Source organism: Xylocopa sonorina, chromosome 1 (genome assembly GCF_050948175.1).
Source record: "Xylocopa sonorina isolate GNS202 chromosome 1, iyXylSono1_principal, whole genome shotgun sequence".
Lineage (NCBI taxonomy): Eukaryota > Metazoa > Arthropoda > Insecta > Hymenoptera > Apidae > Xylocopa > Xylocopa sonorina.
In genome coordinates, this window is record NC_135193.1 from 14,089,050 (window position 1) to 14,105,806 (window position 16,757).

A 16,757-nucleotide genomic window follows, 5' to 3' on the forward strand; every position below is an offset into this window, starting at 1 on the left:
GTATTTTAACTTAATTAAATACAGCACACGTTAAATCGATTTAATTTGTATGAACAAAAATTATATATATATATATATATGAAAAAAAAATATATATATATATATATATATACATATAGGTTTTCAAACGATAGTAAAGTACGTATGTCAACAAATATTTAAGCACGTTGACTATAAATAATTGTGCACGCACGCACTACGAGATTCTTAAATAAAGTATAAAACACAGAATTATAGCACGTTTCAAACGAAGAGAGATACGTATTTGTCTCAGTTAGAAATTAATTAAGGTTCGGTAGTACTTCGTAAAAACTTTGTTGCAAAAGGAAAGAGCAATCTATTAATGTCATTACGAACGAACGAAATTATTTGATAGATAACTTTTGTATCTCTGTTTCAATTTTTCTAAAAACAATTGTTTGTTTAAAATGTACATGTTCAATTATGTCGTACCAACGTGACGAATGCAGAACGTGATATTTATTAACAAAATATATATATATATATAAAATATCCTTTTTAAATTATAAAAGTCATAGCGTGATCACTGAGAGAAGCCTTCCGGTTAATGAACATAACAAGCAATGAACATAGTTCTACCACATAGTGCGATATTGAGCAGTTTTGCACTTGATAATATTCACACTAAGACAATTTTGTATAATGAATAACACCGCATATACTTCCACTTACACACATACACATACACTCACGCGCGCGCGTTTGCTCTGCGTACCACAAGTCTTTTCTTCTTTTTAATAATTTACAATCACTACTTAAATTTGATACTTGAAATCTGTCTGTGCAAACGAAACGGCCAGCTGCTCAGACGGGAGTGTAGTTTCCCTTCGGCTTGTAGAATATTTGTCCGCTTGCGAAACGCCTTATAATTTCGGTCAACAACAGACGTTTCTCTTTCTTAATCTTTTTAAGTATGCCTCGGTTCTCTTGTGCACGTCGAGAAAGATATGGTAATACTTCTTTCACTGGACCGTAAGGAATATATTTGTACGCTGAGTAGCCAGATTGACCTAGAATTTCGGCGATTTAAATACCTATTAGAGATAAAGATTACAATAAAGACACATACCTAATGGAAATGTTATGTAGTCACACATTCCCAATAACTGGCCAAAACAGATCACTTTATCTTCTGGTGAGATTCCTATCTCCTTCATTCTGTTTCACCATAACATATTTATAATAACAGTATGAATAATTATTTAATACATGGTATGTCCAGTTTATGTCTATACACGTAATTATTTCTGAAGCTATTAAAAAGTATAAAAAAAATAAATGTTTAAGATTCAATAACAAATAACTCTTTGTGCATATCTAAACCAGACATATATCATGCGCTTTAGAAACTGATAGATATTCTTATAGATGGTACATACTTTTCGATCGCGAAGCGTACTGTATCTTCATTGTGAGATGCAACCATAATTCCTATTCTCTTCGGATCTTCCCCTTTGTCTTTGTACTGTTTCATCCGCCTCAAGCATTCCATCAGAGTCCTATGATAAGACTCGGTGGTAGCTTCATACGTAGGATTCGTTGGATCAGGATAACCCATCGCTGCTGCTCTTGCTCTCTCCTACATTATCAAAATGCCAACATTTATTGTAAACTTTCTACAACAGATCTTTGTCTATGTAATAACGACTAGACAAGAAGGCCTTTGTCTACAGAGAAAATCGTTTAGAAAAAATTTACAAATTTAACAATTAGATTATCAATAGGGTAATATTAATTTTTCTTTTTATCAATTTCATTATACACTAAGAATCCCTTTCTTTATGTATTAAGTTTGCTATTTCATTAAAGAAGTTGATTCTCAGGGCACATATTTACAAAACCTGTACCAGACAATACAGCAAATCACGTAACACTTCAAAAAGCACTGCGGTACTGTGTCACATTATAAACGAATATTAAAAATAACTCAACTAAACAGTTTATTCAATTTCGCTCTAAAATAGACTAACATGAAACAAAGATATAAGATTATTGCAAGTTTTATTGCAATTTATCTTATATTATCCGCTTTAGGGGTAAGAAAGAGAACGATATATAAAAAAAGCTATAGAAAAGAGTGAGACAGATGCTGCGGACCTTACTCCGGAACCCCTGGCGCCATCTCTGTGAGAAGTGCTCAAACTGGTCGCACAGCGTTATCGACAGCGAAGTAAACTACTGAAAACTACTAGCGCCATCTCTGCGGAAAGTACTGGAACTAATGTCCGACCAGTTTCAGTGTTCCTCCAAGAGATGACGCAAATAGCATCACAGTGCTTTTCCCTGTGACAAAGTTGCGTTTGGCGGTGTGTGCATCGTTGAAACGATTAATGTAGAGAAATTTTGTAAGAAAAAAAAACAGAAAACAATTAAATGAAAGACACGATTCAAGAGACAAAGTAGAGTTAGCCACTCTCGATTGAGCATTACCTGTTCAATGTATGCGCCACGGACAAGTTTAGCGCCGAAGTAGAAGTTCTGTCGTTCGGCCTGTTCTAGATCCGTTTTCACTTCATTAAAAGCCTCTTGCAGGTATGTCTGGTAAGTGTTGAACACCACGGCCTAGGAAGTAGACCATTTGCGTTTAGACCACTGAAAATTTACTAAGTGATAATATTGCACCTACTTATGCAAAGCATTTACCTTACGTGTATTGTACTTGCGCATCATCTCCAACGTTAACCGCGATATCGCAGGTTGGAAATACGTTTGTTCAGCATCTATCATTATACGTACGTCTAATTTATCAGCCACCTGAAAGAGAAGTTGGCAATTCTATCTTTCCCAACAAACTTAATTTTTACTTAATATAATGGAACTGGTGAAACTGTTGAGCATTCATTTTGATACATAGGGTGTCTTGTGCAATTGGTCTGCAAAGCTTTCAAATAGTTACGCACAGAGGAACATTGAATAAATAAAAGAAGACTAAACAATTTCCTGTCCCCTGTACTTCTATGTCACATACTACATTCTATGATCATTGAAATTAAGCTGCTGAAGTACGTGCAGTCAATTACATACGACACTCCGTGTACCTTTTACTGCATCCATTCTTATATATTCATACCGTAACAATATTATTCAAACGCCTTATCATGTTCCTAAACATTTCTTCTTCCTTGGACGTGAGCTGTGACATAAGCTTCACCATTTTTCCTGTTTTAATGTCTGGTACTTGGAACGTTTCGCTGAGCTCGTAATTTTCATCAAGGATCCCACTCCACGGGAACAAGTGAATAACACTAAAGTCAGGCAAAACAACATAAATTCCCTCATTAATTTTAGTAGAAACGAGAAGTAAAAACTAACGATACGTTTGACAGACCCTTTAATAATTATATGTAAGATGATAATTTTTATAGTATAATTACCCTTCCTTGTCTGACTGAATTTTTTGCAGAAACTTTTGCACTGTTTCTGCATCCCTGATGTGAGCTTCTTCAAACTTTTTCATGAAATCTTGAGGCTTGGCGTGATGAGTTAAAACAGCTCCTTCACCACCAACCACATCCGACATGTACTGCCGTGCTCGCATAATTACTTCCGATAATTGAAGCTAAGTAAGTAACAAAATGTATCGAGAGATATATAAGTAGACAACTAGTGTAATTGAACATTAAGTCTAAAACAGAAAGAAATTTAATTTCAAATAATTGAGTTCTACTTACCAGAAGTTGTGGACGTCCAAGAGCAGTCAATTTAACAGCGGTAAAGCCACCAACACCCATCGACGCGGCTGTACAAAAAACACGCAAGTAAATCACTGTTTATTAATATACAGAGGCATATTAAGTTTCAGAACCAAATCATCATTTCAAGGAATAAATAAATAAAGGATAAAAGGTGAAGGATTCGTGTATATGAAAGGAATCTGTACTTCTTACCAATAGCACCAATTCACAATCAGCTCAAGCTTGGAATTGGAAGGACTTTCAGGTTTAGGGTTTTCGTTTGATCCTCTGCAGGAATGCTAGCAATGAATAATGAATTTATAAAGTATCACCTCTTAAGTAATTAATGTATACCCCTTTTAGCTTGTATTCAAACAAATAGGAGTGATCATTTAAATTAAATTCCGGCGGTATTCAAAGAAACAAAATCATAATTTTCCAAGATATGTTTTCAAATAAATTTACATCATAGAAAAAGTGTTGTGCAATTATTTGAACCCAAAGGAGAGACTGTAGGAACACCGTTATATGTCGCGTTATTTGGTCGCATAGCAGAATACAAGATTCCCTAGGAGAGGTATTTATAGACGGTACGTTTTCATGGTCTGGACTTGTTGCAAAATTTTGGAATTCTAACGTTAAAAATTCTCGTAGCTACTGCATGAAAACGCAAATCTATCGTGGAAATTTCCACTGTACGTACATTTGACATATGAAAAACGTTCGATCAAAAAGAAGAAACATGAAGCATTCCATAATTTTCTTCTTAAGTTAGATTAAGAAGAATATTTTTTAAAATTGTTAAACTTTTAAATATTTGAAATTTAAGAGAGATGAATTCATATGATGATAAATAAAAAAGAAAAAAAAACTAAATATAAAAGTACTAATGCAATACATATTATTAATTTGATTACATATGTGTAATAAAGATTAGAAGTATCTTTCTCTATCTCTCTCAACTATTTCATTTTATTACGGATTTCGAAAGTACTAAAAACGCAATCGACAGTGTTCTGCATACTTAAGTACACGCGTTTCATCGACAAGACTTTAACTTCTATTAATAATACGATTCATTATATGAACATCTAACAACATAAATTAGATCCAGAAAATAATCAAGCTTAATTTCTGATACGTCGGAATAAAAATTTTCATTTACGATGAGGAAACTCCTCGTTAACTAAATAAGCTTAAGTAAAAGTGTATCAAAGTACAATCGTGATACACCGTTCTAAGAAATCTAATCTTTTTTTACGATATGTAAAATCGATTCTAAAATAACAATCTGCTGACTTAGCAATCCGATTAAAACCGTATCAGTTTAAATCGTTCATATTATGACCGGCACTCTAACGTAAATCGCAGCATTACTCTTTCATTAGTCACCCAACAGTATTTTCTGGAGCGTGCGATACAAGTAATTTTACGCCGAATTCCTCAATTTATACAATTATTTATGAATAACCGATAAATTTGTCTGCGATAAGCAGACAGTGAAGTCTCGATAATTAAAAAAGGAAGTTAACTGGCAGGTCTTACGTTTCTTCTTTCATAGATTTCTTCGTTTAAACGTATAGAAAAATTGCGCGTACATGCTGTGCAAAATTTTAATCCGAGCAATCGACTCACCAGCTACAGACTCGAGACATCTAATAAATATGTCCATATTTCGTTCGCAATTAGCTTCATTAAGGTAGAAGTATGTTCTCGCCGAGGATACTTTGTATCGACGATCCGCGAATGGTTTCGCGACATGGTACTTCTTCAATTCCCCTTCTCTCTTCTCATCTCCAGCCTCAGATACGGAACCTCTGCAAAACGTAATTACTCGTATCAGAATTTACAATTTCCATCCATCGAGCACCACCCATTCCTCGATCGGGACCGTCTCTTAATGGAAATTCCTATTAATACACACTGTATTTCTCGTCGTTCCGCTTCCTCTTGAGAGATATCCTCTTCCACGGAATAATCTAAAATCGGTTTCACGCCGAATTGTCGCAACCTATCCAGGACAGGAGTGATTTGCACCTCGTCCTCCCCGGCGACAAAGTGACCATAGAACGTGGCCTTCATAAGCTTCGTGAACAGTTTTTCGCCAAGTATTTGTTTGGCTAATTTCATCAACTAAAACAGAAATGGGACGATCATTTTAGAAATTGTTATAATCGTTCATTTTAAGTACAATAAAAAGAGTAATAGGATCAGTAAAAAAGAAAAAGGCAGAGACAGAAACTATATTCGTTCGCAAGTGATTCTGAAATTCTCGGCAATTACGCGGCGCATGTGTGGAACCACAAATGTGAAAGCCATTAGAAACATCAACTGAAATATACGAGACGCGTAATTGACATATTGCTCTGTTCTTTAAATTCAGTTGCACAGCTGTTACATAACGCTTACGCGAAATCGCATTACGAATAATACAGATTACTCTGCCGTGGTCGCATTCGCAATAAAACTGCTTGTTTTATAGTATACACTCGAGTACCGCAGAACAATTCGTTAAGTAACACGCGTTAGTCAGGTAAACGTTTGTTAAGTAAATTGAGTTTTTTTTCTTTTTTCTCTACACGTTAAAAGTATTTCAGGTGCAGCCAGTTTACCTGTGACGTCAACATGACTTTCAACGCATTGGAAACACACGTGTTCACACGTATAGATGCTTTTTTTAAGACTTTACAAAAAAAAAAAGAAAGAGGAAGAAAACTAATCTTTTTCCCTAGGACTGTGTAAACTATCGTTTTAGTTAATTCAACTTGCTTATTTTATACCGTTCGAGTGTAAAAGAATGTAATTGTCTGATACCACAGTTGTACGTTTACGTAGATAATTTTAAATACCATCTAAACGTTACGTATACAGATCAAGCTGGAATTTAGATTCGGATAGAGACGTAATCCTAATTATCGGCTACCTTACAATCCTCCAAGCAAAGAATACAATTCGTACGTGTTATGTAACATCTACGAAAAACCGTTTTATCCGAAATACAACGTAGCCGTTCTGAACATTAAATTCTAGCAAACAAGCACAACGTAGTTAGCGATCCGGTGCTTAACATAGAAACTCCAAGGCACCAAATCACCAGACAATGATGTATGTACTCGCTCTTCGAATGATCTCCCTATTGAAACGCGAAGATGTCAGAGGTTCAGAGTTTCAAGGAAATCCTAGCAACGTAGTGTATCGCGTGAGAATTACACTTTGCTCCAAGAAATTTTAATAATATCGCTATTGCCTATTTCTAGTACAAGAAACTCTTAGAGTCTGGTCTACCATCTGAATAGACGACGCTTAAAGTGAATGAAACGATTTGTAAGCGGGAGAAACTTTAATTAACATATTCAAATTAATGCCAGCAGCGGGAACTAAAATTTCCTTTTCAGCCATTCGATTACACTTTGGAAAATACCACTGCTACTATTTTATATTCCCTTTTTTTTTTATATGAATTTTATTAACACGGTCGCATTTTCTTCTTTAACTATTATTAACCCTTTATTTACTGAGAGGACTTATAAGTAAGACGCTCAAGTCTTATTACGCTCAAGTCCTTCTATGTAATTAACATCCTCGACGATGACTTGTAATTAAAATCGTGTAATAGAGTGTTTACTTACACCCAGATTAATCATTTAACAATAGTTAGCACAAATTTGAAAAACCTTTAAGAAATTCAATAAATAAGGGGTTCAGATGCTTTGAACGAGCGTTCTCGCAATGTAATGAAAACAGCTTCGTAGCTTTCCTTAAAATATCTAGCCGAAGATTAGTACGTACTTATGAATCAATTGAACGATTCTCTGTTTTCGTTCGAGCGCGACACGTATCGTGTCATATTCAAGTTCGTATTCTCGACAGATCAATAACCGCGGATAAGACGTATCGATGTAATAAAAAGCGCGTCAGATCGCGCGCATTGAACAGGTTGCAATATGCAGCGCGAACACCACATCAGAAGCCATTGATTTCAAGCGATATATAGTGGACTGGTGCGAGCCGCGGCTCGCAATTCTGCCAGGATCAATACGCTCTTACCGAAGACGTTCGTCCCTTAGACATTAGAGGGTAGTTGGATGGCTGCAATCTTTTTTCTCTTTCCTAAATTGCAACGAATATAAGACGACATTTTAACGGTGCGTTATTCACAGAATTTGAGAAGAAAAAATTATAACTTCGATCGCTATTTCTTTACAAGAGAATTACATAATTTTTTTTATCGCGCAGCCTTCGTATACTTAAGAAGTATAAATGACAAATGAAAAAAGAGGATGAAATAACGTCGCTGTGGAGAAATAACGCAACTTTACGCTAGTTGTTTCTACGAATCGAATATTTCTTTTCCCCCTGTTCACACGTATTTGTGGAAAGAACAGAACTACTGTTAGATATTGCAGTCCCAAGATATTTGGCTTGCGGAGCACCTCCCAGAATTAGATTTAATTTGGCGACCTCTTTATACGGTTATTCAATAAGCATAAAACGTAATTGGTGTTAAACGAATATTTGATTCAATCGTAGAAATAACCGTTGTCATTAATATTAACGTAAGAGACTACACCTCGTACGTTGCACAAGTAACGATAAATAGTATTTAAAATATCTAGACACCTGCGAACTTATGACGTGATTACATGATTATTTAAAGTGTAATGCTATTGTTCCGGGGTTAAATGACAAGGCTAATACACGCGAGCAACTGATAACAAGTATTAATGAGATCACAGTTACTCTCAGCAATGATCTCGTATATACTTTGAACGCGATTAATGAAAGCACATCCATTCGCGTGCACGGTAGAAAACTACCTTAATACTACCAGAATATTCATACGAGTTAGCTGAATAGCGAGAAGTGTAATTAATCGTGTCCTTAAAATAGAATCGTCGACGGTTGTGATGCAAACGTGGAAAAGGATTGAAGCGTAATTGTGATCGTGACGTTTCCTGATCGATTCGATCTCGTTGGGTTTCGCACGAATAATTTATTGTCGAAATCGTAGGAGTCAAGTGCTAAACGGAAATGTACCAATCAATAATCGAATTTAAAATATGCCCGATCAAATATCGAGAAGAACTCCCTGAAAACAGAATAAATTTGAGTTAACGAATGATAGTCGAATTTTAATAATCGAATGTATTCTTATCTTAACGTATTGCTTGAAGCGAGGAAGAGAGGCCTCGATCGTGACAAATGTTTGCTCGAATGATAAAAAGAACATTGCCAGAGAAGAAAGGAAAACCAAGAAATTATATTAGCCACGAGCTGTTATAGTTGGAACCAAGTCCCGACGTTCTTTACCGATTTACAAGAACATCCGTGTCACCGTCGATAATTTATTCGACAATATTTGCAAAAATGATCCTTAGCCTATGTCAGCTTCTGTACTGTTTATGTAATAGAGATAAGAAAGTTTTACAAAGATTATTAGGGTTTGCCAACGTTATATATACTTACTGATAAGTACATAATACCTAGTCACTAAAAGTATCTGAGATGTAATGGAAACAATTCTCAAGTGATATATCTACCTCATAAATTCTACGAGTATCGAGCATGTTTGACTTCTAAACAATTTTCTCTCGTTTTATTATACCATTATAATTACAGCGTGTACATCAAGACACGCGTTTAGCTTTTTACTGTAGCAATCAACATGATTTGATTTTTTGACGCTACTAGTCAGACATGACACATTTGTCCTACTTAGAACTTTCACCTGATACGATCATGTATAGAATCACTTTTTTCCATCTTATTTTCTATAAGTCATTTCTCCCCGTATTACTTGTACTAAATTTACTAGCTAAAAGATACAAGTATGCAAATGTTAAGAAAGGGACACGATTTGATCTACATCGAATTCATTTGTATGTAACGTGACACCCATTTTCTAAATCGTTTTAATTCCGGAATTTCCAACTACAATTGCAAAGTTTACGGAGAAATATCTGATAAAAGTGTCGAAGTTGATTTGAACTAGCTATTGCGTAGAATTCATTTCTGAAATCGATTTAGAATCAAATCTGCTGTCTCATCTAATCGATAACATTGTCTGATAGATTTAACAAGTTCCATAGCACGTGTATCTAGTGTGGCCCGTCAATAATAGACGGAAATAAAACTTTCATCGAGTATGTATCCAACCCTTGATATATTTCGTTAAAAACTCGTTAATAAAACCGCGTTGACCTAACAATAATTATTATTACTTTTTTCACTATACTTGCTATAAGGAGTGACAAATAAATAATCGCGTTGATTTTACTCGTACTCTGCATTTCATGATATATCAATACGAAAAATATGAAAAATCTCAGTTCGACATCTCGTTTCGCATGTTGGAAATCTTCCGTTCAATGTTCCGTTCATTAAAGGCTTTGATTGGCAACCGACGGGAGCATTTTCAGCGGGTAACTTCTTCTGATCAATATCCTGTTCATTACGGTTCTTGATTGAGAACCTATTCAAACGTATTCAGGGGCACAATTACGGGTTTGGCCTTTGGACGGTTTGTCCATTCTATTTGGAATGATATAGTAATAGACGATGACAAAGTCTGAAAAGAAAGCGATCGATTGTATAATTCCAGAGTTCGAATCGAGCAACGAGAACGGAGTGAACGAAAACAGTTTTGAAACTGTCATAATAGACGTAACAATGGAACAGAATTTGTTCGATATGCAAGACGCGCGTGAATAATCTTAAGTGATGACGAACCAAAAATAGAAAATATTCTACTCCTTGAGTGAGTCCTCCTCGTATATGGATCAAGTTCGAAACATTACCAGTAACGAATGGTAATCCAAACCGTTCCATGAATCAAAAGAGTTTAATCTGCAGCTTCTCGTTCTGACACAGAGCAATTAGAATCGCTGGCATAGCTCTCGTTGATAAACGTTCCGACGTGACTGTATTTAACTTGATACTTATTGCACGTCGATCAACTAGAACGTGAAATAATAGTTAAATAGATGTGTGTAAATAGATTTAAGCAGTTTGATGATGATAATAGTGCAATAAAATCTAGTTAATTCCAAGCAATAAGTGACAATGAAAATGATACTATATATAACTCAACGAGAATGAACTTCACCCTATAATTCACTTAACGTACTTTCTCCGAATACCACACCGAAAAACGACCATAGCAAACTTCATCCTGACTTATTTTCGAGAGGCATATGTGTACATATGTATCATTTGAAAAGGTTAATAGCCGCTACGCTTAGAATTTGGCACCAGTACAATATTACAATTCGACACGAAATACATATATATATATATATATATATATATATATATATATATATATATATATAATTGTATATTAATATTTTTTCTCGAGAAGAGACCTATTTAATGATTGAACGCCATTATTGAACGTTGATAATAAAACTAAATCCATTTTATCCGAAGAGCCAATCGGGATAAAGAAGTTTGTTCTTATCCGCTTTCAAAAAGCAATATTATTAGATGATAATAGCTAAACGAAAGTTTATGTGCCTGTTATACAGTAATATCGTTGCGTGTATGGAAATAACGATGCATACAACTCGCATAAAAGTTCGTTATCGTATCACTAAATCATTTCCCTTAAGAATTTCATTACAAATGTAATCAGTCAATTAGGTTTGCCGCTAAAAGCAAATCGGTAACCATGTTTTCTTGGTACACAATTATCTGCAAAAGGTAAGGCGGTTTACTCGAGGAAACGTCTCGACGTGCGCGGTAGATCGGAATAGAGCGTAACTCGAGACTTAAATCAAATTCACATTACTCTCAATGAAATAAATATGCATCGGTCGAATAATCCAACAGAGTACGGGCAAGTACGTCCGCCGCATTTACACGAGCCGCATAGCGATGCACTCGTGTGACTAACACGCGACTCGATCATCGCGTATGCATGTAGAACGCACGAACGTGGACGCGATGTTTATGGAAAGATTTCGAAAGAGTGCCGGCATCGTCTGGCAGCCGTCTGAAACAAGTCTACGATAGACAAGCGCCCCGAGACGTGATAGCCTCCTTTGAGTCAGCGTTTTAAAGTTAAGGCGCATCCAGGAACATGGTGTAATGAATGTATGCCGTAGAATCGGTACAGTACACCAGCCGCTCAGAGTTCTTCCTCTCTCTCTCTCTCTCTCTCTTTTTCTCTCTCTCTCTCTCTTTCTCTCTCTCTCTCCCTCTCTCTCTCTCTCCCTCTCTCTCTCTCTCTCTCTCTCTCTCTCTGTCTCTGTCTCTCTCTCTCCTTTCCTATAGCACGTGCAACGGCGACAAGCGTACACGATGCATGGTTAACTATCGCGGTTTCTCTTCGCTTATCTATCGAAAGTTAATTCATTATTTATTGTTCAAGGAAATCTCCTACTCTTGCGCTAATCATCTACACCAGGCAGGATTCGTTAATTAGTTGTTACTGTATAATATGCTGTTATAACACTCAACTGGAGTGACAGAAACATTTTAACACTGTAACTAAGAATAAGCAGGCTTATGTGAAGTCAAACTAAAAATTGTTTTAGTTGTGTTGATATCGAAGTTGATGAGAACAGAATGATGGTTGATTGATAACTTGATTAAATAATTAAGTATTTTCATAATGGTATATGATAATATTTTATCCAACGCAGATACACAGACGTACCTATTTCCAAGTAGATTATAGTAATAAATCACATTTAAATTTATATAACATCCTTCGATTACGTAAGATCAAGGATATACGAAGTGCGTATATTCACAAAAGACTAAAAAAAATAAGTAAAACAGAAAAACGTTTAATATTAACTATACGCTAAAAAATTATTTTGAAACCGTGAAAACGTTTCTTTTCATTTCAATGGTAATCAATGAGGTTGATTATAGTTTATTATTTTCATAAAACTCATTGGACGTTCCCAGAAATACTTGAGAAAAAAAAATAAAGATCACAAAACGCAACATTTATGAATCATAATAATCTAACAAACTCGCTATGAACTAACACGCCTTTAATTTTCCATCCTATCAGAGACACTTGTAATTGACTTCGCGAAATAACACACCTTCTCTATACAAACATTAACAACATTTTAAAAAATATACTGATATCTATTCTTGAACGTATGCTTCGACTGCCTCTTTCAATAGACATTAATATTAATACCTTACACACACGCGCATATACAAAACCTGCAGCAAATAGTTGAAATTTCATTCGTGTATAGAACAATTTAAAATAAGAACAAACGCTATTGAATCCTCCATTTGCATTGTACATATATTGACTACTTTATATTTAAAAGAAACACGTATAAAACATTACATCGCAGCAGATGAAAGAATCGTCTTAACTACAGATTAATGTGAACATGTAAGCTATTAATGCAACGATTAGAACAATTAATATTTCACACGGACGATTACATCATAAAAAAAGCGATATCCGTAAGTAAAAAGTAGATACTTGGCTGACTTGGTCAAGAGACTAAAGCGAGGACCTGACGAGTCACGTCGCACTTTAAAAATCAATAATGATCGATATGCGGTGTGGCACGGTTTATACATTTAGGATAGGGAGTGAAACTCTAAGCACGGGTACTTCTATTTATGTGCTAGACAAAAACGATACTATAATTAGATAGGAGAAGGACCATTTTCGTAACATAAAACAGTTATTATATCGAATGAAATCGGAAGTGAAGTGAATTTATCATCATAGTATGTGTGCTAGGTTGGTGGAAAATAAATGGCCACCTGAAATATGCCGTGATTCACCATGTATTATAACTATACAATTGGACTGCGTTATGTGGCAACAAACCAGTCCATTGAACAGAAATCAAGAAAAATTCATTTCAAGATTAATTTCGTACACAAATGTTACCAAACTATCAATATAAATCCTTATTTATATTAAGGTATTTCACGCAAATGTGAATATTAAAATATTAGAGATAAAATATTCACCAATGTTGCAAAATATGTATATGTACATATATACATTATATATATATATATATATGTACGTATACTATACGATGTATGAATGTATAATACGAAGTACACAAACTTCAGATCAGTTTGCACAAGTATGAGAAGTTAATTGAAATGATATACATTATATCAAAAGACAGAGAGGTACGCTTGAAGGAAAGTAACACGCCGAGCTAGATACACAGAAAAGAAATTACACACAGATTTTTACGATCCCTATTCGACAACTGATCATACTTCAGAAGTTACGTAATTGGTCGCCGCTACAAGTTTGCGACAAAATTGCTAGGTCGATTCAATGCATTAAGTAGTACTAAAATCAATAACGCGCCATGCCACGTCGTCGTACAAATCGTCTACGAATACCAGCTCTATCGATAAAAGGTCACTGTCCTACTTAACGATTGAACGAAATTCCTTTTCTTGCAAATTTCTTTTACTTCCTTGATACGTGATAAATTAACCAACCAATTATCTCCGTAAAATCTATAACAGTAAAGTACAATCGTAAAGTCGAACATACATTATTCCAACGTCTATATGCATAAATATCGTATAAAGAATAAGCAAAAAGTAGAGGAATGATTTGTTTCCGATGGTAAGGGGTAACATGGTAGAAGTCTTATCTAGATTCGGGGATTTTCCCATTAGTTTTTCGTTACAAGAACTCCGGATGTTCCATTTTTTTTTATTACGAGTTACTTTAGCGTTATCTGCTGGAACTGAAATACTGTATTAAAATAATTTCACCGGATGATCTTTAAAACGTGTATGTAATTTACATTTAGACACAAAATGCGAATTATTTACCTTGAAGTCATTTCGGCTAACGTGATTAACGTTGTACGTCTGGCTTTGATACAAGAAAAGATCCACAAAGTTGTTTCCTTTTTAATTATTCTAATTGTCATATACGTATTACATAAATGAATGTTATTTACAATTTTTAATGTAAAGGATAATGTTAATTAAAATTCTGCAAGTTGTATATAATTTTATCGTGCACATTTATAGTATAGTGGTCTTCGTTACACGAAAAATAGCAAAATGATCATTTTGTTAAAGCAATTAACGTTGTAAAGAACAAATTATTATATGATTATTAAAAATAAATGGATCGAAGACAGATGCGACCGTTCGAAAGCGTCAAGGATAATATACGAATATACGATATAGATACGAATTTCAAAAGCAGTAGGTTATTATTTTAAAGAAAAGGAGAAAAATCGATGGAGAACCTTTCGATATCGCAGAGAATCTGCACGAAGAGGTTTAAACGTTAAGCAAAGTATCAGTTAGCATTGTTGAAGGAATACAGTAGGAAGTACAATACGATTACATATGCCGTGCTATTTCGTATCATTATACGTCACACGGATAATTCGTTTGTAATACGTAAATAACACGTAATTCGCAATGTAACGTCATCGTACACGAGACTTAGATCTCGTGAAAAAATATCCTAGAGAAAAGCTTACCTTCATATTGTTCTCGGCGATATACCCAATCGAACATAGTTGATAAACGACGTAGGCACGAATCAGTTCTTTCGTGGTTTTACTCTTAAAAGCAGCAAGCGGATCGTTAAACTTCAAATCCAAAGGATCAATCTGTCGTGGAGCCGGCTTTACGTCAGCAGTAGTACCGGTGTATTCACGTTCGTGCACCTGCACCAACTGCACCGATGGCTTCGTTACGTTCTCGAGAAACCCGACAGGAAGTGGTAGACACTTCCTTAGCTTTTTACCGGCACTGCAACGCGGCACCGTTCTCAAAAACGCCATACCTTGCCGTCGCGTGTCTAATGTAAGAAATGTCAGCAATGGGATGTTCTATTTAGAAGTATGAATCGCAACCGGACTAACTCTCTGACTTTCTTTTCCTCCGAGTTTCACCGAAGAAACGTGTAGGCAAAAGTACGTGAATATTTCACTGTGAAATGTAGATTGGGCAAGGCTATATTCTCAGTAACAAACGGGGTAAATCCAACCTGCCACGATCGAGTCGGAGACCCCAATACCAATAGAGATATCTCGTCAAAGCTTAGGCCGAATCACAAGGTGGGGTACTCGCAGACATCCAGCGACGTACGAGTCAAGCGCTCACCTTCCGACAATTTCCTTTATCACGCGAAATCTATACGAAAGATCCGTTTGAAAGCAACTTTAAAAAGTACACGAATTTTTCAAAGGGGATCCTTTTACTATTTGTTGCAAATATAATGCGGCTAAGTGAATTTCAATTGTGGTACGTTGCCCCAATTACCACACCGTAACAATAGATACCAGCCTTCTGATTGGCTCGCCAGAGAGGTGTGTTCGGATTCCCGAGTCTGACTGGTCGGTTAAATTTTGGGAAATGCCAATAATTGCGCCGTTGTCTAACGCGCACAGTGGCGCAAAACATGTTCTATATTACCCTGAACTGTAAAGCAATTTTATTTAATTGATCGAGCCGTACGTTTTCTAATGAATAATTACTTCAATTACAAATCACACTTATAAAATAGTAATTTATACATACTTCAGATTTCTATTTATTTCAAAATATTAATAATCGAACATTTTGAAAAGTTGTATGTTACGTAAATAGATAGTTACTTTCAAGTATGGATTATTCTTAAAAATGAACAAGTATGTGTATATTTGTTCTGTGATATACTTGATTTGTCTACATTATTGAATTAGAAAATATGTTTCAACGATATCATTATTATTTTAACATATCATATTCCATTTGCATAACATTAACGTACATAAAATTATAATTGTCAATAGTAAAATTCAATTGATAAGCCAATATATTAAATGAACCATTCGAAGCCAATTGATATTTGTTATTTATTATTTAAAGCAAAATAGATATAATTAATTAACGTATACTTATATTTCTCTGCAATTCTATATATTTTATTGAAATTAATATTAAAAATTATGGATCATGTACATTATATATACATCTATATATATATATTAATTTATGTAATATAATTTTCAATTGTATACATTATTATTACCATTATTTTTTGCAGACTTAATCAAACGATACGTAAAAATATATAAGTTTAGTGAC

The 16,757-nt window shown here is 34.9% G+C and overlaps 1 protein-coding gene across 1 annotated transcript; it reads right to left on the minus strand.

Annotated features, from left to right (window-relative positions):
• Positions 1 to 458: 458 nt before the first annotated feature.
• Slga (proline dehydrogenase slgA) lies at positions 459 to 15,709 on the minus strand. The gene is made up of 11 exons (XM_076909532.1): positions 15,164 to 15,709; positions 5,620 to 5,828; positions 5,331 to 5,512; positions 3,693 to 3,760; positions 3,396 to 3,580; positions 3,092 to 3,266; positions 2,665 to 2,775; positions 2,452 to 2,583; positions 1,401 to 1,600; positions 1,091 to 1,179; positions 459 to 1,031 (listed from the first exon to the last, which is right to left on the minus strand). The coding sequence occupies exons 1-11, from the start codon at positions 15,467 to 15,469 to the stop codon at positions 826 to 828; spliced, it is 1,863 nt and encodes a 620-aa protein (XP_076765647.1). The 5' UTR covers positions 15,470 to 15,709; the 3' UTR covers positions 459 to 825.
• Between the last annotated feature and the right edge of the window lie 1,048 nt (positions 15,710 to 16,757).